We start from the raw sequence: 22575 nt of genomic DNA on the forward strand, positions 1-22575 counted from the left end.
CTGGGTGGTTTCACCATCTCTTAATGAGAGAATAGCCCATCAGTAATGATGTAGAGTGCCTCATTAATCTAACCATTTATTCTGTCCTATCAGACAATCATTTTAAACTGAAAATTAATTTGACTATTTCCAAAATTGTTTCTGTTCAATCACAATTTTACCATTCTTGTGGATAATTCCAGTTATTCAAAGCTCCACTTCATTCCTTTGGGAGCAAATTGTTTCATAGATAACAATGATAAGAAAATTAACTTAGAAAGCTTTCTAGCTGTTAAAACAAGACCATGTCATTTCCATGGTTTTGGCTCTTGGTTTTCTTTCCTATCACATCTTTTTAGTTTATATAGAATTGTAGTATTTTTATTAAGAATGTTCAGGCGGGCACCTGGGTGGCTCAGTCAGTTAAGCGACTGACTCTTGATTTTGGCTCAGGTCATGATCTGATCTCTTGTCAGATTGAGTCCTGTGTTGGGCTCTGTGCTTGGTGTGGAGCCTGCTTAAGATTCTCTTTCTTGGGGCACCTGGGTGGAGTAGTCAGTTAAGCACCTGACTCTTGCTTTCAGCTCAGGCCTGATCTCAGGGTCATGAGATGGAGCCCTGCATCGGGCACCACACTCAGTGGGGAGTCTGCTTGAGTTTCTCTGTCCCTCTCCCTCTGCCCCTGCACGCCCCCCTCAAATAAATAAATAAATCTTCAAAAAAAAAAAAAAATCTCCCTCCCTCCCTCGCCCCCACCTCCCATGTGCTTTCCTCTCTTGCTCTGTCTTCAAAAAAAAAAGTGCTCAGGATATTTCTAATATTTTATTAACTTGTGATTACTCCCTGAAAATCTTAAGAAGTGTTATTGGATAATACTTAGTTTTATTTCAACCTGTTGACCAAATTGATTCTTTTTTTAAAATATTTTATTTATTTGAGAAAAAGCGTGCACAAGCCGGGGGGTGGGCAGGGGGAGAAGCAGCAGTGGGAGAAGGAGAAGCAAGCAACCCACTGAGCAGGGAGCCTGATATGGGGCTCGATCCCAGGGCCCTGGGATCATGACCTGAGCTGAAGGCAAAGTTGCTTAACCAACTGAGCCACCCAGGCGCCCCAACCAAATTGATTCTTGAGAATGGGCATATTCCCAGGTATTAGGATAAAATTGCTAATATTTGTGAAGTGCCTGTTATTAAAATGCAAAGCCTTACCATGCAGTGAGGGGGAAGAAAAGGAGTAGCTTTAGGACCGTACAATTAGAAACACCCCCTAAAGTAGTATACTTAGGGTGTTGTCCAGCACGCCTACTTTTCAGGGACTCTATTAACCCTTAGCATTACATCCCAAATGTATGTGTGTGAATGCGTAGATGTGAAATTTTTTGAATGGAAGTTCCATGGCTTTCATCGCACTTTTGAGGGGGGCTGTTAACCCTTGCCACCAAAGTTTAAGAATGATGGCACACTAGGGGAAAATGAATAATTGGCACCAATGTAGTGGCAGGCGAGTATACTTAATGCAGCCGCCAAGCAGATGGAACAGGGCATCTACAGAAGAGGCTGACCGTCAGAGGTGACCATCCTCTAGAAATGTAGCAGGAGCAAAGCACGAGTAGGGAATTGGACTAGAAGGAAAAACTCTGTTGCAGCAGACTACAATGGATTACAAATACTGTGGTCAGTGGAACGAATTTATAGCCGTAGAGATGAGAGAAGGCGGCTTTGTGGAAGAGGAAGAATTGAAGGAAGCTTTGAATGATAGGTTTGGACAAGCAAAGGCAGAAAACAGTTTCTCTTTTAGACAGGAGTTGAGGATATATAGGGCGCCTGGGTGGCTCAGTTGGTTAAGCGACTGCCTTCGGCTCAGGTCATGATCCTGGAGTCCCTGGATCGAGTCCCGCATTGGGCTCTCTGCTCGGCAGGGAGTCTGCTTCGTCCTCTGACCCTATCCCCTCTCATGTGTTCTCTCTCTCTCAAATAAATAAATAAAATCTTTAAAAAAAAAAAAAAGAGTTGAGGATATATAAATAATCCATATGCATATAGTCTGTATCTGGGACATAAATAATTTTAGGTGAGAGTTATAGATTGAATAAATAGGCCAGTGTTGATTTCTGACCTTACTATATAAATGAAGGAATGATTATTTCACATTACAAATGAATCACCATATGGTCCATTTAATGTTAGTTCCTGAATGTGTTTCAAATGTGGTTTATTTAATTTACATAAATTCACTTTATAATATTTCATGAATATGGATATTTCCTAAGACAAAGTGATTGGAAATCTGTCCCGTGTGGCTGTATTGTTACAATTTCTTACGATTTTGTGATTTGAGTAATTATAGAAAATCTTTTGTTATTTAAGCATTAAGAAATGATACCACACATAAATTCATCAACCACTCATCAACCACTGCTGCTATTCTGATCTAGATTCTAGAAAATATAAGGAAGCATTTTGCTATTCAGTTGATAGCCACAGAAAGATCTATAGATTTTCTTAAGGTTGTTAAAAAATATCAACTCTTGCATTAGAATCCAGACTTCCTACGTTCTAGTTTGTTCTTTTTTTTCCTAAAATACTATATATAAAAGTAAGAAGAGCATTGTATGGCGGGGAAAAGAAGGAGAAAAAGGAACTAGCATAGAAGGGTAGTAAGTGATCTGTGGTCTGACCCTAGACATGGGTACAAGTGAGCTGTGATTGACTGGGATGCCTTTCCTTTTGGGGAGCTTGGGTTCCAATTGGTAGAAATTTTCCATGCCCCTTGGATTTCACCACCCATCTGGCAGCAAGGCTGCCTCTTTCTCTCTCAAAATAAAGGGCCCAGATCAGTTTCCTTATTTTATCTTCCACTGGAGGATACCCTGATCAGAGGAATCCTATCTTTTGAAATTGTGGAAAATCTTTCCTTTAGGTTATAAACATTCCATGTTTGGTTTTCTTTTCTTGGTCTGAATCTAGTTATTCTTATTACTGACTTTTTAAAAAATTATACTAATATGTTTATTTTCTTACATTAGAGACAGTAAGATGGCTTTGATAAGCTTAATTCTATGTGTTCCGTTTCTTTAAAAGTCCCAGTTTAAAGGAGCCATAGAGGATTGTGAATGATACTCTTAGCAGTCATCTTTTTAGAATGAGGTATGGTATATCTAACCGCATTAGTGATTTGTCACACTACAAAGGAAATGCTATGGTTTAAAAAATGTTTTCTAATGCCATCACTATGTTCTCACTATTAGTCTTCTGAAAATCAGTGTGCTTTGAATTGTGTTGTCATAATAAATGAGAAAAGAACATTTCTGTATGTGAAGGTTTATGTGCCAGATCATAATTTTAAAACATGCAATGCATAGAATATATGTACCAATTTTCCAAAGGGAAGTTAAAACATGAAGTTACATAATATTTGAAGTTTCTAGTGTAACTCTTAATTTATTTTGGATTGATCTTAGAAACTTAAAGCTTAAAATGAGTAAGTGGGCAATAAAAATACTAAGTGATTACATTTACTACTAAGTGCTATTCATTTCTCTAAGAACTTTGCATTATTAACTCACTTAGTCCTCGCAACAGCCCTGTAAAATGGGTGGTATTCTCATTCCCATTTTACAGATGAGGAAATTGTAGCACAGAGAGAATAAGGCACTGCCCACAGCCATCTACCTCCAGGTGTAGGAGCCTGAAATTGACCCTAGTCATCCAACTTAACCTGTATGTTCAGTGCCCATGTAGTTGATTTCAGTATCGTCGAAATTACTCAATTTTAGCTACTGAGCTATAATTTAAATCATACTGCATGATCTGAATAACATAGATCCGCAAATTGGAAGTAGAATTTCGTTAAACTCAATTGTAAAAGAAAAATATTAAATAAATATTTAGCTTTTCTGATAACTGTGACAGTTAAGAAATTGAATTTAAGATTTCACCACTGTACAGGATAGATTTAGTTATAAGAACAGTGAACTGTTAGAGGTAGTTTTGGCACTTTGGACTCACGGGTTTGTTTATTTTTTCTAAAACATTGTAAGTTTCTGAATCCCTTAACTATAACATACAGCTTTGTTATCAGTGCAAAAGAACAATACGAGAAACTTTTTAAGTTACATGAAAATATGGAGAAGTCATACCAGAATATGATGGGATACTACGCCATTGATGTGAAGAAGATGTCTGTGGAAGACTTTTTAAATGACTTGAATAACTTCAGAACCACATTCATGGTATGTTAAAAATTTTAATTTGTTTTTTGAAAAGGTGTCTGTGTCTATACTATCGCATCGATTATTACTTTAATCTCATTACTTTATTACACTCTTGTTGTCTGTAGTAAAATAAAATCTACTTTCCCGATGTTGAAAGTTAGCTTTAAAAATTTCAAATTTTAATACTATTGAAAAATGTGCGGTTTGTGCTCTTTTTGGCCTTCCCAACATTAAGCTGTAATCAGAAATTTTGATTGAAAATGTGACAAATTCTAAAATTTTTCATAAAGACTCCCCTCCTGGCCAATTATAGAACACTTTTGTAATCTGTTTTTGGCTATGAATTTGTTTCTTTATACTTAAGCTCAATTTGTATTTTTGTGGTATAATTTTACCAAATTCCATGAAGCTTTTATGAAGCCTTTTTTTCCCCCCTTTTCTTTTCTTAATGCATTGTACAATAAGCTACCTGTGACTTGCCTTTGAATGGATTTTACATTCCTAGGGTTTCCTTTAGATACTTTAATAGGGAGGTCAGGTCTTTGATGTGGAATCCTTTCATTTAGGCATTAAAAAGATCTTTTGAAAAGTATTAGCTGATTAGATGAGGAAAAAAACCACACACATATTAAAGTGAGAAAGCATTTTTGCCTCCCTGGGGAAACTGGTGATACATTTCTGCAACAAAAAATTATGTTATTCTTAATAGATGGGTAAGTCATTTCTCTATTTCAGCAAATGTTTGTAGGGATTAAAAAGTTTCGAAGGGTAAAGAAAAAAGCTTGAATTTTAAAGAAGTGGTTCTTTTTACTCTCAGGAAAAATTTAGTGCTGAATTTATTGGACTTGGTTATAATCACTTGGTTATGAGATAGTCCTTTAATAAAAACTCAGTATTTTAAAGGAAAACTAGTCTGTAATAAATACACATTTGCTCATAGCTTTAGTTTTTTCCCTTCGCAAATTCAAGATGATTCTTTAGTTTTTCACTACCAGAAGTGGAAGAAGTGGATTTGATTGATAAATATATGCCTATATCTGTGATATATTGTACAGTATATTTAACTTTTATATCTTACGAGGCAACATGGCTTAGTGGAAGTAGCATAGGTTTTGGAGTCTGGGAGAACTAGGTTTGGACTCCATACTAGTTATGTGACTGTGAACTGCTGTAACCTTCCTGAGCCTCAGTTCCCAAATAAATAGAAATACTCGTTCCTTTCTCATAAGAGTGTTTATTAAACCAGCTAATATATATTAAGTATTTATCACAGCTCCTTGCACATGGTAGTTGTTTAATAAATCAGTGTGCAGTGAAGGATTAACTTAATAGTCTTGAGGTATTTCAACCCTGCATATTTCAAAGAAAATACTAGCCCTCCATTGGCTCCTGGGAGATCACCTGTAAGCCCGTGGAATATGCTGTCTCATAAGGATGTTTTTTTTATGCCTGGGGCCTTGGACCAAACTATAGATAGGTTTTGCTAGAATTGTGACTTATGGTGAGTACCTGTTCTTGTTCACCTGAAGCCCTGGAGTGCACTGTTCAGTTTCTCCTCTATAGGAGGCTAGAGACTAAGTAGCTAAGGTTGTCCATGTGGAAGGTCCATGCCTATGTGACTGACCTTCCCAATAAAAACTCTTGACACCAAGGCATGGGAGAGTTCCCTTGGTTGGCAGTACTTCATATGTATTGTCACACATCATTGCTAGAATAATGAAACTCCTCTGGGAGAAGTCAGTGGTGATTTTAATCTGTGCCCTTTCACTGTAATAAACTGTAACCATGAGTACAAGAGCTTTTCTGGGTTCTGAGTCCTTCCATCAAATTATCAAACTGGTGGGTGGTCTTGGGGACCCTTAACACAATTATGCATAAAAGTATAAAATAGATATATGAAATAATAACACCTATCATATAATGAGTGTTCCGTGAACCAGATAGTCTTTCAAATGCCTTATGTATGTTATCTCAGTCAATCTTCATAATAGTTTTCCAACTATCACTGTTACCATCCCTCTGTGGCACAAAGATGGAGTGTATCTGGCTTAATTTCATTAGGCTATAAAATGGTAGAACTAGGATTTGAGCCCATACAGGCTTCCTCCAAGAGCCTGTACAATTAAATGCTATGTAGTGCTCCTTCTCACATTTTATAGCTTGTGTTCTATTTTACAAATAAGATCACTGGCATAGGAAGGGTTTTCTAATGAAACCAAGGCTGTACTTTTTTTAAGCATTTAGATCGACATTTGAATCAAGTCTAATTCCCAATTTTCCTAAGATCTGGTAGGATTGGAGGGCTTTGGGCATTCTGGGGGTAACTTGGTCATTGTATTACTAAGTGGTGGGCAGAGGGAGAAAGTGTTTGACTGGAGAAGCATTCAAAAGAGGGGGGTAATAGAGTGACAGCTACACTTTGTCTATTTCAGAGTTCACATGGGTCCTAGAAGTAGAAGCTGTCACACACACATATGCACATTGTACTGAATTAACCTCATTAGAGCTAAATATAAAAAATATATTTTATTTAAATGAATAATTTGGAGAGGAAATTTTCTTTTGGGTAAAAATAGACACAAAGAAGACTGTAAGGGAAGTGGCTATATCAAGGTAGTGAAATTTGGCACACAAATTTTATTCTTTCTTCCTTTCTGGTAAATATGGTTATGCTGCTTGAATTTTAGACAGTGTATGTTTAAAAAGATGACAGTGTCAATATTGGCAAAAATTTTTGACAAATGTTTTGTTTTGTCAAATTCTCCTGATCTCTTATGTTGCTATTTAATTCCACACTATTCAACTTTGAAAATCCAGTTAACCTCACTGAATCAGTGTGAAAATTTTAGCAACAGATGTAGAACTTTAATGTGTTGAAAGTCTGTTCTGGAAAGGCATATCAATACAATCTCTTTTTGAGAAAATCCTGGTGAGATATGTTTATATTGTTATTTCATCCACTGGTATTTAGGAATACTCCTGGTCATGAATGAGCAAATTTTACCATTAAAGTGGAGATCCATTTTGTATTATTAAACATGGAGTTGGAACCACTGTCCTCATTCCATACCTACCCCCACTCCCCGCCCCCAAAACTATGGCTGTTTTCCATGGAATGTTCTCTCCCAAGTTCAGATCATTCTACTTATGGTTCCCTATGCCTGGAGCATTCTGTCCGTATTTTGCCCTGCAAAATTACTATACTCACCCTTCTGCTCTCTGCTGAGACTTCACTTCATCTGTTAAGACCTGTGACTATCTTGCTTACCTTTGTTTCTCTAGTGTAATTCATGGCATTTATCTATTACTCAACAAATAGACAAATTTGTTGGGTAATAGATAGTCTCATCTACAATGGGGGCCAGGATTTAATAGCTAATACATATAGTGCTAGCAAGTGCCAGGTGCCCTATTCATTCATTTAACCCTAACAATAACCAGATGTGGTATCCATACTGTTGTTACTCTGATTTTACAGATGAGAAAGCTGAGGCTTAGAGAGATTGTGACGTGCCAGCAATTGACGGAGCTGAGGGGCTAACCCGGGGAGTCTTGTACCAGTCTATGCAGCATATGGCTGAACTCTATTAATTCCTATTAAATATGGCAATTACATTTAAATGGCTAACAGGACTAATCTGAAACTTAATACCTCCCCAAAGTACAAATGTGGCTCCTTTTATTTTTAGTAGTGATTGGTTTGTGAATAATGTATCCAAAAATATTTATATTTTAGAATTGCCCCAGAATTTACTCTTAAGCAATTAAAGCCTGGCTCATTTCTATTTAAAACCCTTTACTATACCTTTTACCAACCCATGTAATCTCTTACCAGAGTCACTAAGATCTTTTAACTACTTTGTTTAGATGTAGCTGTTCAGGTTCTTTTATTTATTTATTTTTTTCCTTTCCTTTCTGAGAGCCCCTACACAATAGCTAAAGGAATATCTGTTCTAGACTGCTGCCTCAAGCCGTGTAGACCAAGGGAGAAAAGTTCCACAATCACGTAACTTTGAGGAGCACCTGCTCATTGTGCAGCTTACCTCACCTCCTTTCGACTTGGAGATTCTCAAGCGGCAATTAATATGTTGTTTTAATGATCTACTCTAGGTAGATAGTTTCTATTTAGAACTACTGATCAATTTCCAAGAGATAAGGAGTAAGTTTTCATTGTCATCTTATTTAGCTTTATTTTTATTACCATCTTCAACAAGATGAATCCAGAAACATCTGCTACCAGTTAAGTGCCTGCTTCTTGCTAGACTCCACACTAGATGCTTTACACGTGTCCTCCAACTTTGTCTTCCCAGTGTTCTCGTGAGGGACAGAATGTCACCTGTGCAGTAACTGTGGGGTAGAGAATCTCAGTGCCTTTGCAGAAGGCTTCAGAATTGGTAGGGGCTAGGATTTGAATGGAAGCCTGCCTGACTCCAAAGCCTGTACTTTCGAAAAATATTTCCAAGTAGACTGGTGCTCAGAGAGTTTGGGAGAATTGTTAAAATGTGATTTTTAAGGGCATTTTTGATAACTTACTAGAAGGAATCCGCACAAGACCTACTTTATTTCTTCACTCCTTGATAGAATAACTTTCTGTCTACATTGATGTGTTCATGGTAGAAGAATGTATGCTGGTCTGGTTCTATTTCAAAGCATCAGATGTTCTCTTTTAAAATGAGAGGATTATTAATGTACCCCAAGGCTGGGGTGAGGGTGGGTAAAGAGTCAGCACCTTTCTGTAATAGATCTTTGTTTCCTGTAGGACTCATGGGAACCATGGAGTTCAAATTGGAGATACTAGGTGGGAATACTTGACCCCACACTGTAGGCTGAGTACATCAGTGTCCTCCCAGGCATTAGGCTTCATCAAGTGAAGTTCATGCCTTCACCTGTATAGTGTTGTAGAACGATAATCATCGTTTTCCACTCGTGATTGGTTTTAGGCACATTGTTTCATGCCATTAACAATGTACCCATTACTCACAGAGGTGATGCTTCTACTGGATGAATTGAGCCCATTATGGAATTCTTGTTGGCTTTTACTAGGACCCTCCACCCCCTGCCTTTATGCTACCTCACAGCTATAGCATGTTCATGTTGGTCCTTTGAGTTTAAACCTAATTTTCATGTGTCTCGTTGGGCCCTATGGCCTTGAAGCATAATGTTTGTGCTGGCCCCACTTCCCACTTATATTTGTATTAGAGAATTTTGCTCAAAGTGCCTTCACTCACACCTGAAATATGCGGTCTCTTCTTTAACATTTTCGTTTCTTATCTTGGTGATGCTTTCCTTTTTCGTCATTGAAAGTTCTTTTGCTATTCTCTCTCTTTAACCAGAATTATTAGCATAGTGCAACAACACTCTTAACTCCTTAAGCAAATTTCCTCTGACACCTTGTTTATTTTACTTAACAACTTCATCTTAGAGAAATACTTCTGAATGCTTCCCCTCCTGGCTCTCCTTTGTTATTTGTTCCCTTATAGATAGCATGTTTGAAAACAATTTTCCTACCCAATTATACTTATTAAGAATATGGCATTTTTCTGTGTATTTGAAGTATAATTGATACACCATGTTACATTAGTTTCAGGTGCACAACTTCCAGCACCTCTCTACATTATGCTGTGCTCACAAGTGTAGCTACCATCTGTTATGACAGAACGTCATTGACTATATTCCCCATGCTGTATCTTTCGTCCCCATGACCTCTTCATTCCATAACTGGAAGCCTGTATCTCCCACTTCCCTTCACCCATTTTGCCTGTCCTCCCAGCCCCCTCCCCTCTGACAGCCACCAGTGTTTTCTCTTTATTTACAGATCTCTTTCTGTCAATTTTCTGTTTAATTAGACATATGTAACCACTGTGATGACTGTCTGAGTTTCCTATTTCATATATTCCCATACAGAATTGGCATGATTACACTTAAAGAAGTCAGACTTTTTTGGTTCGTGTAGTTCCTTTTCTGAGCACATGAACATTTTCTGTAGGGATTGTAAAGTACTGAAAAAGATCACTGGACATCCTTCATTGTCATTTCTCAGACCTGTATATCTGGGCACCCCACTTTCCGGTTAGGATTTTGAGGGTGAGAAAAACAATCCCTGCCTTACAAGGGATTACTTATGCATACACAAGAGGTGGGGTAGCCTCTCTTAGGTTTTTTCTTTTTCGTGCACTGGGTTTGGGTGTATGTGCTGAACTTTGCAGTTTTTCTTGTCCCTAAAGTCCAATCAGTTCCTCCCTAAACTTCCTTCCCCGCATGCATACCTCCCATCTGAATTGTGTAATGACAATCACAGAGGAAGAATTCACTCTCATGTCTTCAAATCTTAAGTGATTTATGAACTTGGCCTACAGGAAGCCTCACCCTTGCTGCTTGTTTTTAAGAGTGGTATTTTACCATCTGCCTTATTTTTGGGAAGACGGCCATGGCTGAGAGTGCATGTTCTGGCATCAGAGCACCCGGGGTGTTAGAACTATGGGCAAGTTACTTAACCTTACTGAGCCTGTTTTCTGTTAAAAATACCATGTGTTCCTTAGGGGTGTTCCATATTGAAGATCAAATGACATGATGTACATGCACCCTCAAAACAAGTTAACTATCTACAAAGAATAGAAGTGATTTTCACCTTTGCCATGTCATTATAACAGGATCGATATTTTAAGTATTGTGTCCCTTTTTTATTTTATGCTTCCACATAGATTTTTTGAACTAAATAACATTTTTCATCAATAGCTCCGTTTTAGATTACTTCTACAATTTTGCTTGTTATGTTTCATCCTGTTAAAGATCCATCATTCATGCTACTTGAAGACTTTAAGTTAATTTTTGGTTCATACAGTTGAAATACACTGTGTAGTGAACAAATATAAAATCAGTTATAACTCATTTAATCTTGCTGCATGAGTTGATCAAATATAATTTATTCTTCTACTGAATACTGAGATTAAAGTAGTGATTTGCCAAACAAAAATGAAATCATCCAATGAGGGGATATTTTTAGTATAAAATTTTCTTGGTAAAGAGGACAACCAGAACAGAACTGATTATTTAAATTTATTATTTTAAATAATTTTTAATTAAATATTTTAAATAAAATTATTTAAATTTGATGCTTGTCAACATTAAATGTCATTTCTGATGACCATTGTATGGACTAACTAGCTGACCAACAGGAACTCCGAAGCACTAAGCTTTTCCTGTGTGCTCCTTAAATCTTGTAGATTGACTCATGATGTTATCAGAGCAATGAAAAGCATGTAAAAGTCCCGTGGTTGGATGTTGAGCCCACTTGTGTAATTATTGTAGGAAATATCTTCTCTTCTTGCTTGTTTTGGTGAGTTTACAGCTTAAAAAAAGTCTTTAGTGGCAGTATTGCTATTCTGAGATCATACTGGGAGGTATAAAGCTCCAAATGTAGAACAAAACAAACATTTTAACTATAGGATGTTTTCTTTATATCCTTTAGCATCTGATTTTTTTAAGGAATTAGAGCTATTCCAGGTGCTGAATATTTTGGGTGTACAACCTTGAAAATAATTCTGATGTGTTCTTCTAATCTTTACTTTTTTAGCCTTTTCACAGTAAAAACACAGCTAGACTAATTGACTTAAATTTTCTCTTTACTGATAGGTTTTATTCTTACTATGCCTTCCTCAGTGGGGTTACAAGTCCATCTGACGACATGTTCTATATGATTAAATGACTGGTAATTTGTACTTCCCTTTTACTTTTTAAATATTTTGTTCACTGAAATAATATTAGCAAAAGATAAAGACTGGATTATTCTAATAAAATGATAAGGTCAACTGTTGATAGACAATGGAGGGAAAAGAAATAAAATAATACATAATAATAAGTATATTAACCCATGTAATTGAGAAGACAACATTAAACTAGGACACCACAAACAAAAATGAATAAAATGGCATGCTCTTTATACATCAGATATACTGGTCCTCTACATTCTGAACGAGAGAGAGTGCACACACTGTTGACTTAAGGCTACTTTTAATGTTATGTTTTTTTTTTTTTTTAAGATTTTATTTATTTATTTGAGAGAGAGAGAATGAGAGACAGAGAGCATGAGAGGGAGGAGGGCCAGAGGGAGAAGCAGACTCCCCGCCGAGCAGGGAGCCCGATGCGGGACTCGATCCCGGGACTCCAGATCATGACCTGAGCCGAAGGCAGTCGCTTAACCAACTGAGCCACCCAGGCGCCCCTAATGTTATGTTTTAAACATTACCAGGTTTACATGGAATGTTGTAGTCCTTTAGTTGGATGTTTTCCTTGAAGAGGTGATTAGCAGTAGCTCAAAAACAAACAAACAAAACTACCCTATCACCAAGCCTCCCTTTAAGCAGTACACTTCATGACTACCGTCTTGTGCCTAGCTATGCCTTTATCTAAGCCTCACAATTGCGGGATAAAAAGTATTTTTATACTACTATATCACTTCAGAGCACAAAGGAAGAAAACACACTTAATGGAAAATCAAGTTGTACTTTGGGAAATCATAATTGTGAATATTCCATACTTTTTCTGTTAAAGAAGTTGTAGAATAGGTTGAACTATCTCATTTATTTGAGAATTTTGCCAAATGTGTGAGAGAATCACCAACAAATTCATTGGCGTTATATAGGAGTTATATAGGCTCAATAATGTTAAGTTCCTGATAAGCTTATAGGTAATTTGCTGTTTCATCTGAAACTGATTTTACCAAAGAGAGCAACTTGAAGCTGAAATAGTTTAATAATCATCAGCACCTGCACATTCTTGGGGGGACATTCTCAAAGGATAGTTTCCCATTTTCGTAAGTTTCATGGTCATGAAAAGTTCAACTAATAACACCTTATACTGAATGTTAAGATGACGAATTGTTTGTGCCAGTTTAGAGTATATAATGCTCTCCTATTCTCATTGATAACATTTCATCATTGAATTTGGTAATAGCAGAGAAATTAATTTTTACTGTCATTCTAGATTCCTCTCTAAAGCATCTACTTATAAGTATTGCAAATAGGGACTTCTAAGAATAACTCATTTTCCACACAGTAGTTACATTCCATTGTTTGGCTTTGTTTTTGGTTTTCTTTTTTCTTTTTTTTGCATGTGGGGGAAATTTTGTATTTAGTTACAAAAGAAAATCTTGATGGAAAATGGACAAATAGGTCACGTATGTTTTATATTTGTAAAGACTTTTGTGACTGGTATTAATTATAAGAAAAATTATTCTTTTGTGTTTCAATTCTTCTCTTATAAGACTAATACACTTGACAAGAAAAGGTATATTTGGAATATAGACTACTAAACTTTTTTGGAAGGAGGCAATATGCACATTGATTTTTTTAAATTTTGCTTTTGAGGAAAAAAATGAGTTGTGTCATTGGGCACATTTTTAAGTTAATTTATCAATGTCTAATTTCAAAAGCAGGCAGTACTTTGGAGGAGAACTACTTTAGGAAACTAAACTCTTTTTCAGAATAAAATCTCAAAAAGTATATTAGATTTAGAAGTATTAAAAACAGTGTACCTCTGTATGAAAACATAAATATATAAATTTTTAGTGGCAAATAGCTAGACGAGAACAAGTGTATATCTTGCCTCCCATATTTAATTCACCTCTGTACCTTCCCTACCAAGTAATCCAGCTGTATTAGATGTATGCTTTGGAGGAATTTCCTACTGAGTCAGTGTACGTGACCATCTCTAAATGGAAAACATTTATATTCTCATAGGGACTATGAAAATTGACACTCCCCCATATGCTTGATAGAAGCATATATAATCGATGCAAGCTAGAAAGTGGCTCTTGCATGAATTGTTGCTGGATAAATAATTGTGTGGGGCATTTCACCAATGATATAGTAATGGAAATAATGTAAATTAGTAATATTATTAATGTTATTAATAATTGCTGCATTTACATAGGTTTTACTGTGTGCCAGGCACTTAATTCTTAAAATATCACCGTAAAGTAGGTGTTATTTTGCCCATTTTACAGAAGAGGAAACTGAGACACAAGACTTTAGATTTCTTCCTCCTAACGATGTTACTGCCTTCCTAAGAAGCGATAATAAACAGATTTTAAAAAATCATTTCTGAAAGTAATGAAATGTCATACTTACTGTATTTTTTATTATATTCTTGATTATCCAGTCAACACACTTATTTGAGTGAGTGCCCAGGACCCTATATGGCTGTTCAGTGTTAAATTGTTTACCTTTGGATCCTAAAACACACATGTATAAGTTACCCAGAAATATATATAGTGTATAAGAATTGCCACATTATACAAAAGTGTTTAAGAAATAAAGATCTCTGTGTTGGTCAGCCTTCTATAAGAAGCTACTTGTGAGAATTTTCTCACAATATAATAGAGATTCAAAGATCAGTCCCACCACAGTACAACAGATATTTTAAAACATGGCTGTCTTGTGAGAAAGTTGGGGAAATCTTCAAGGGCAAAGGGTTGTTTTTCATGAACATCTCTCTGTTAAAGGATCTCCCAAAGCAGTGATTGCCTAACTGTTTAATGGGCCAGATGTTAACACTGCTCAGCTCTGCAGTAGCTTTGTAAAAGCCATCATAGGTGGTATGTAAATGAGGGGGTGTGGCTATGTCCAATACAACTATTTACAAAAACTGCTGGCCAAGCCATGAATGTAGCTTGCTGACCCCTCCTCTAAAGGATGTATTTTAAGAAGCAACGTTTTTTTCCTTCAGAAAGAAAGAATTGAGAGACAAGAAGGCCTACCTACTATGAAACTAAATATAAAGAAAGTATACAGTAAAACAATGTCTAACTTGTTTTATAGAAAAGGAGTTACAGAGCTTAACTCCTGGACAGAATTGTGAAATAAATTGAACAAGGTGTTTGGAGTTCAGGTGTTTTATCCTTTCTGTATTGTTCAAAGGAGAAGAAGGGAGATAAAGCTATCAGTGAACTTGCAGGTCTTGTTAAATTAATTTGTGTGAGGGACACCTGGGTGGCTCAGTCATTAATCGGCTGCCTTCGGCTCAGGTCATGATCCCGGAGTCCTGAGATCGAGCCCCGCGTCAGGCTCTCTGCTCGGCGGGAGGCCTGCTTCTCCCTCTCCCACTCCCCCTGCTTGTGTTCCCTCTCTTGCTGTCTCTCTCTCTCTGTCGAATAGATGGGTAAAAATCTTAAAAAAAAAAAAATTAATTTGTGTGATAAAATTACAAGGATAACCAGTAAAAGGATAGATATATCCAGTATACGTTCCAGACCACAGAGGGAGAAATGGACCAAGAAAGACATACAAAGAAAATAAATAAGGCACATAAAGGAGGACCAATAAAAGGATTAATATAAGGTGGTAGAAACAAATATTTTATAAATCATAATAAAATTTTTAGAAGACTAAGATTGGATAAACAGAACCTAGCCTTATGCTGTTTGAGACCTACCTATAACCCAAATATGTGCAAAAGTTTGAAATAACAGAACAGTTAATGAATACAATATTAATCAAAAGAGAATGGGAAACTATGTTGATAACAGACAAAATGGACTTAAGACAAGGGAATGTTACTTCATGATAGAAAGCATAATTCATCAGAAAGATACAATTCAAAAATTGGCATGACCGTAATAACATAGCACCAAAACAGACATGTAAAAATTTATAATTTCTAGAAATAACGACAGATTTAGCATTATATTGGGAAACTTCAACAAAGTTCTCTAATTGATATATCATTAAAGATATGGGAGCTTTAAACAATTCAATTAATAGAGTTGATTTGATTAATATAGAAAGAACCCAACTCAACAATTAGAGTACACTTCTCAATCATAAGTGGTGCTGTTATCAAAGTAATCACGCACTAGAGACCATGAATGAAATCTTGATAAGTTTCTAAGCTGCATCTTTCTTAACTACTGTAATATGCAGTTAGCAATAAAATTTGAAAAATGATGAAATTTCAAAACCTCTGTTTTGAAAATTCTAAAATTACATGAAATTACTCATGTCAAGGAAGAAATCATAGAGAAAAATTAGACCTTATTGAAAATACTCCAGAATTTATGGAATGCAGTGATAATGGTATAAAGAAATTTATACCCTAAGTGTTTATGTTAAAAAATTGGAATGACTGAATATTAAAGTAAGCATCTGACCTCAGAGGTTAAAAAGGAATTGTATAATTTTAGAAAAAATAAGATAATAAAGGAATGAAGGAAAAAGGACTTAGAGAATTTTTGAAAAGCCGAATTGTCATTATTTTGAAAAGACAATTAGGGGGCACCAGGGTGGCTCAGTCGGTTAAACGTCTGCCTTCAGCTCAGGTCAGGATCTCAGGGTCCTGGGATGGAGCCCCACATCGGGCTCCCTGATCAGCAGGGAGTGTGCTTCTCCCTCTCCCTTTGCTGTTACCCCTGCTTGTACTCTCTCTCTGTCAAATAAATAAAATCTTAAAAAAAAAATTAGATAAATTTCTGAAAAGATTAATCAAGGAAAAGGAAATATTGATATAACAAGGATTATAATTACAGATGCAGAAGATAGTAAAAAGAGACAAGCATACTATAAAATTTGTAGGCCAGAATTAGGTTGATGAAATAGGTAAGTTCCTAGAAAAATTACTACATATTAAAGCTACTTTAAAAGAAAAAGAAAGCTTGAATAAGCTTATAACTAATTTTTAATTTAATGACTTATTTAGAATCTTTGAACAAATTAAATAGTTGGCCCAAAAAGTTTTACAGATGAGTTTTACCAAATTTAATGAAATGATTATTCTAAACTGATAGAATATAAATATATATGCATAATGACCAAATGTTCAAAAAAAATAAATGCTTCCTGTCCAAGTTGAGTTTATCCCAGAAATGAAAGTGTGGTTTAATATTAGAATATCCATTAATATAATTCACTGCATTAAGACTTTAAATAGATTGAGGAAAACATTTGATAAAATTCAACGTGTGTTCAGATTTTAAAACAAGAACAATAAACCGGTCAAACCCTCTACCCCTAAGTAGAAAACTAGCGACAAAGAGAACCCTCGTAATCTAATAATGGGAATTTAACTCCTGCAGTATGATTAAAACGAGAAAGAAATACAAAGTAGAAAATTTGATAAGCAAGTAGCCATCCATTATGGTTGTCAATGAATATACGAAAAGGAAGCCACAAGAAGATTATTGGAAATAAATTTTATCAATGGAATATATAAAAAGGTGTATTAGTTCCAAAACATTAGAAATCATAATTTTTTTTAAAGGCACCATTTAGAAGAACAATAGAAAATACAAAGAAATCGAACATAAACTGTCTAAGCCCTGGATGGAAAAAGTGTATTTTTTTTCCAAAAGACTTTAAAAAGGCCCAAGTTAATGGAGAGCCACATTATGTTTATAAAGACTCATTATTATAAAGATACCAATTTTATCTAAATCTGCAGAATCAGAGCAATTCTGTTCAAAATCCTAATAGGGCTTTTCAAAAACTTCAGTAAGTTTGCTCTGAAAAATAGGTGACTGAGTGAAGACAATTCTACAGAAGAAAAATCAAGCATAAGCTATAATACTTAGGACAGTGTTATTGATGCAAACAGGGATATATTGACCAGATGGACTGAAATAGCCCCCAACAACAGCACATATATGGCCACTTCAAATCCAAAAGAGATGGCCTTTGCCAATCAGTGGGCAAAGGCTGGGTTAGTTGTGAAAAGTTATGGTTCAACTCTTCATAGAAAAAAGTAAATAGGGTTTCCACCTCACACCATTCAAAAACATTGATTTCAGATAAAGTAGGTACTAAAATGTGAATAGCATCATTGAAACTTGAAGAAGAAAGTGTAGAAGAATCTCTTTGTCTTGGAAGTAGGAAAGGATTTCTTAAATAAGTTACTAAAGGTGCTAGCAGTAATAGAAAAGATATTTTTGACTACGTTTAAGAACTTCTGTTTACTGAAAGACTACGTAAGTAAATGAAGTATGACAGTTAAAATCCAAAATCTATTTATAAAATAAACTGACAAAAGATTACTATCCAGGATATTTAAGGAACTGCAAATTAAGAAAATGATAACCTAATGGAAAAGTGGGTAAAAGATACAATGGGCATTTCACAGAGTAAGAAATACAAATGTTTTATAAACATGTGAGAAGCAACTTGAACTAATTAGTAACCATAGAAATACAAGTTAAAAGCACCATGTGATACCGTTATAAGCTTACCAAATAGAAGACTGATGATAACAATCTGGTTAGTATGTAGGCTGTGATCATGTGCTGACGGTAGCTGTATCTTTTGGCACAACCCACTCAGGAAATGCTTTGACACCATCTAGTAAGGTTGAAGAGGAACCTCTCCTTTTATTCATCACCCAGCTCTCCTCCGACCCGAGAGAGCAGCGGCTTTCAAACTATTTTGGTCATAACCCACACTGTCAAACAATATTTTACAGGGGGACCCAGCACTCCTTAGAACAAAAACAAAAAGCATCAACAAAGAATACTTACTGCTTGTGTTACATTCTAAAATGTTCTGTTCTCTTTCACTTAAAGAAACTATCAACAATTTCTAAACAGATTTAAGAACGAACTAATGGGGGCGCCTGGGTGGCTCAGTTGGTTGCGCGACTGCCTTCGGCTCAGGTCATGATCCTGGAGTCCCGGGATCGAGTCCCGCATCGGGCTCCCTGCTCGGCGGGGGGTCTGCTTCTCCCTCTGACCCTCCCCCCTCTCATGTGCTCTCTCTCTAATAAATAAATAAAATCTTTTAAAAAAAAAAGAACGAACTAATGGGATCTACCATTAAAAAACTCTTACACATAGGTACAGGGAGACATGTGTAAAAATATTGGTATCTGCATTGTTCATCATAGCCAAAAATCCAAAGCAGTTCAAATCCCACCCATAGGTGAGTAAATAATAAAATGACTTAATATTATAAGCGGTGAAAATGAGGTTCTATTTTTATATAAAAATGTGAATGAGTTTTAGAAATATAATGCTGAATGGAAAAAGCAAGTCATAGAAGTTTGTAATAAAGATGAATTTAAAAAAAAAAAAAAAGCTCAGAGATAATGTTTAGGAGAATAGTCACAGCGTATTCTGCCAGACTGTTCTAATTCTAAACACACACACACACTTGTGTGCGCTTATTGAAATTCACTGGCTTTGAGTCATTTTGGTTTCTCTGGGACAAAATGTATGATGCTATAATGTATATTGAAACTCGTGGCAAAGTTCTTGTTATGCAGAAAACAAATTATAGGTGGGAAATAATTGTGAGCTCATTTTTTTTAGAACACACACACATATGTACATATATTTGACATATCTATATTCTTGTGTACACTTATTTTTTAGCCTACCTATGTATTTTTATAGAGCTATTTTAAAGTCTGCTGTTACCATAAAATGCATGTGAGCTTTAGGAGCTCAGGTAAATTATTGATTACAACTTTGAAACCAACAGTCAAAATGTGACTGAAGTTTTAAAACCGTCTGTGGTCATTGCCCACAGATCTTTCAGACCCGAACATGTGCCAGGCTATCGCGGGAACATTCTGCAAGCATCCAGAGAAATTGTTTTGGCATTGCAGAGCTGAAAGTAGTTGGTGGCGGTGCAGTTTATTTGCCAATTGACTAAATAGAAAACCAGGCCAAGAATAAGGGAAACATAGCATAATGTATATAGACTTGTCAAATCACTAAGTTGTACACCTGAAACTAACATAACATTATGTGTGAACTATACTAAAAATAAAAAGTTAAAATGAGAGGATTAAAAAATCAATGTCTTACAGCTATCTTTATGTATAGCTCATCTTTAACTTTTCTTTCTAGCTTTGAATTTAGAATTGAAGTTACTAAGAGGCAGTTGTATCTAGAATACTGTGGCTTTCTAACTGTTCATCTTTTCTGTTTTCAGCTGCTTTTGCTTCTCAACATTTAGAATAAAAGAAAATTCCCAATTACTGTTTGAACTGGGATATTAGTTTCAGACTAAATATCTATTTCTATGCTGTCTGTTGGTATTTTTCCACCTGAAATTCTTCTAGTAGTTATAGTGTCAGAATAAGATATGTTTTAAATGAGATTGGCTTTTAAATGAAAATCAGTAGTGCATTTTCCATAAAACAAAACCGCTTTAAGAACTATACAGAGCTTATTCCTTAAATGTAAACATTATTTTTATAGGTCCCAGGAAGTAATTTTGACTTCTTCTTGCCCAATGGAATACTAAAAGGGTGTGGCAATTATGTCTGGTTATAGGTTGTCTATTAAATGTTCTCAATGAAATGCATCCAGTCATTAAAGTAGAAAATTTACATCAGAAAATTTTGTACTTTAATAAGTTTAATAAATAAGCTACATGATATATATATTTTTTATTTTTTGTAGGTTCCTCTTACTCATTTCCCTCAAGTAAGAAATACAGTTTTGATTTCTGAATATTTGCCCATCTTTTTCTTTACCACAATCCCATCTTCCCTGTCCCCCTTACCTATACACACATGGGTACCCATGTACACACGTATACATGCTTGTCTTTGAAACCACACTTGTTTTCTACTTTTATGCTGCCTTTTCCTACCTTCCTTATCTTGATTTTTATAGCAGCCTTTGTCTTAGAGTTGGTGCTTAACATATGCTGCCATAAGTCTGAAGCAGCATGGTAGAAAGAACATACACCACAGGCAGGCTTTCCGTCCTGCCTCTGCCTCTTCCTACATTCATTACAGTGAGCAACTATTGACCATTCTGTGTCAAATGGAGAATGCAGAATCCATTTTGAAGATTGGAGGGATTGCATGGGAAAGCACCTATTACTGCAGCCGGCGTTTCGTAGCTTAGCAGTAATAGTGTTAATATATGTCATGAACTGTGAGGAATAGGAGAATTTACCTTGTTAGCCTGCCATCACTTCATGAATGTTGGCAGAAGACACAAGACTGGAGTCAAAGAATTTATTACAGTAATAGCACTAGCCAGAGTCAACAGTTGTGTAGATTCCTGAGTCTCTATTCCCACGGGGTGATGTGAAGAAGGCCAGTTTAATACCTACATGCACAGTGGTTTGTATTACTGGAGTGAAATCGTGAACTTAGGGAACTCAGTCTTTTTTAAGAGGTAATAAAGGGAACTCAGTCTTTTTTAAGAGGTAATAAGACAGCCCAACCTTTGCCCCAGTTTACATACTGGCTGGTGAACAAATCCATTTACTTAAGAGGAAGACTCTACCTCTATCTTCCAAGACTATTCATAATATATCTTTGAAAAGATTGTTGGGAACGAAGGTGCTTGATTAGCACTTTTACCTTAGAGTGCTTGGTCTTGCACTCTCTTGATTGAAAATCTCCAGTTGTTTTCCAGTTCCCTTGAAAGAAAATCCCACCTCCTTATCTTGGCTAGAAGACCCTAAGTGATCAGGCTTCAGCATATCTCCTCACCTCCTCTTCTACCGTCACACTGGCCTTCTCTTTCTCTCAAACACACCAACAGCCTTTGCATTTGTTCTTCCCCCAGGTTATCACCTAGTTAGCTGTTTGACATTAAAGATTCAGCATGAATCAATCAGTGAGTGAGGCCTTATCTGACCGCCTCAGTGTAAAGTACCTCCCCAAGCATTCTATCACATCACTTGTTTTTTTCATGGTACAATATTTATCAAACTCTTTTTATTTATTGTCTGTCTTTGCCTCCTGGCCCACCCTATCACACAGAATATAAACTTGTTTTATTTAGAACTATATATACATCTATGCATATATAAGTCATATACACACATATATATATGCCAAGTGATATTAGCATAATACCACTTATTATTCGGTGTCTCGGTATGTATTGCATGAAGGTCTGGATGGATGAATTATTATTGCTTCTAACCTAGGCTTTTTGTTCCTCCTTTTTTTTCCATGTACTTTTCATCGTTTTGGTCAATAATATTAAATTTTGCTATTTGATTTCTAATGAAGACCATGTACCCTCTCTAGGGTTAACAAAAACAGAGACTATGACAGTAGAGAAATGAAAGTTTCTCCCAAAAATAACATAAGCCACCTACTTGTTAAAGTTTAGTTATGCATGTTTCTATTTAATACTAATATTGATAGTATTAATATTAATACTATTAATCACTAATATTAGTGATAAACAAGCAATTAGATAGTCTGTTTGCATCCCTTGGTACTGAGAATCACAATAGGAGATTGTAATATGTGCTATGCTGTTTGTTGGCACATAGAAAAATCCTTGTTTACCTGTTAATTCACGCTAATGCCATGTGAGAGGTGTTTCTTGATTTGTACAAAACTTAGAAAATAAAGAATTAAATCACATATCTGTTCAGGATCCTATAGTTCACATGTTATTGGTTTTGAGGAGAAGTCAGAGG

General features: G+C 35.8%; 1 protein-coding gene across 5 annotated transcripts in view; it reads left to right on the forward strand.

Annotated features, from left to right (window-relative positions):
• Window positions 1-22575, forward strand: part of DIAPH3 (diaphanous related formin 3) — a 486464-nt gene that overhangs the window by 299851 nt on the left and 164038 nt on the right. For all 5 annotated transcript variants that reach the window (XR_010409980.1, XM_064586024.1, XM_064586023.1 and 2 more), the window contains one exon: window positions 4045-4210. Coding sequence is in view for 4 of the 5 variants with exons in the window: in XM_064586024.1 (XP_064442094.1) it covers window positions 4045-4210 (166 nt within the window). In the remaining variant the exon portion in view is untranslated. The remainder of the gene's footprint in view (window positions 1-4044; window positions 4211-22575) is intronic.

Source organism: Mirounga angustirostris, unplaced genomic scaffold, assembly GCF_029215605.1.
Source record: "Mirounga angustirostris isolate CCGP_5_RB_7025 unplaced genomic scaffold, mMirAng1.0.hap1 SCAF_3, whole genome shotgun sequence".
Taxonomy (NCBI): domain Eukaryota; kingdom Metazoa; phylum Chordata; class Mammalia; order Carnivora; family Phocidae; genus Mirounga; species Mirounga angustirostris.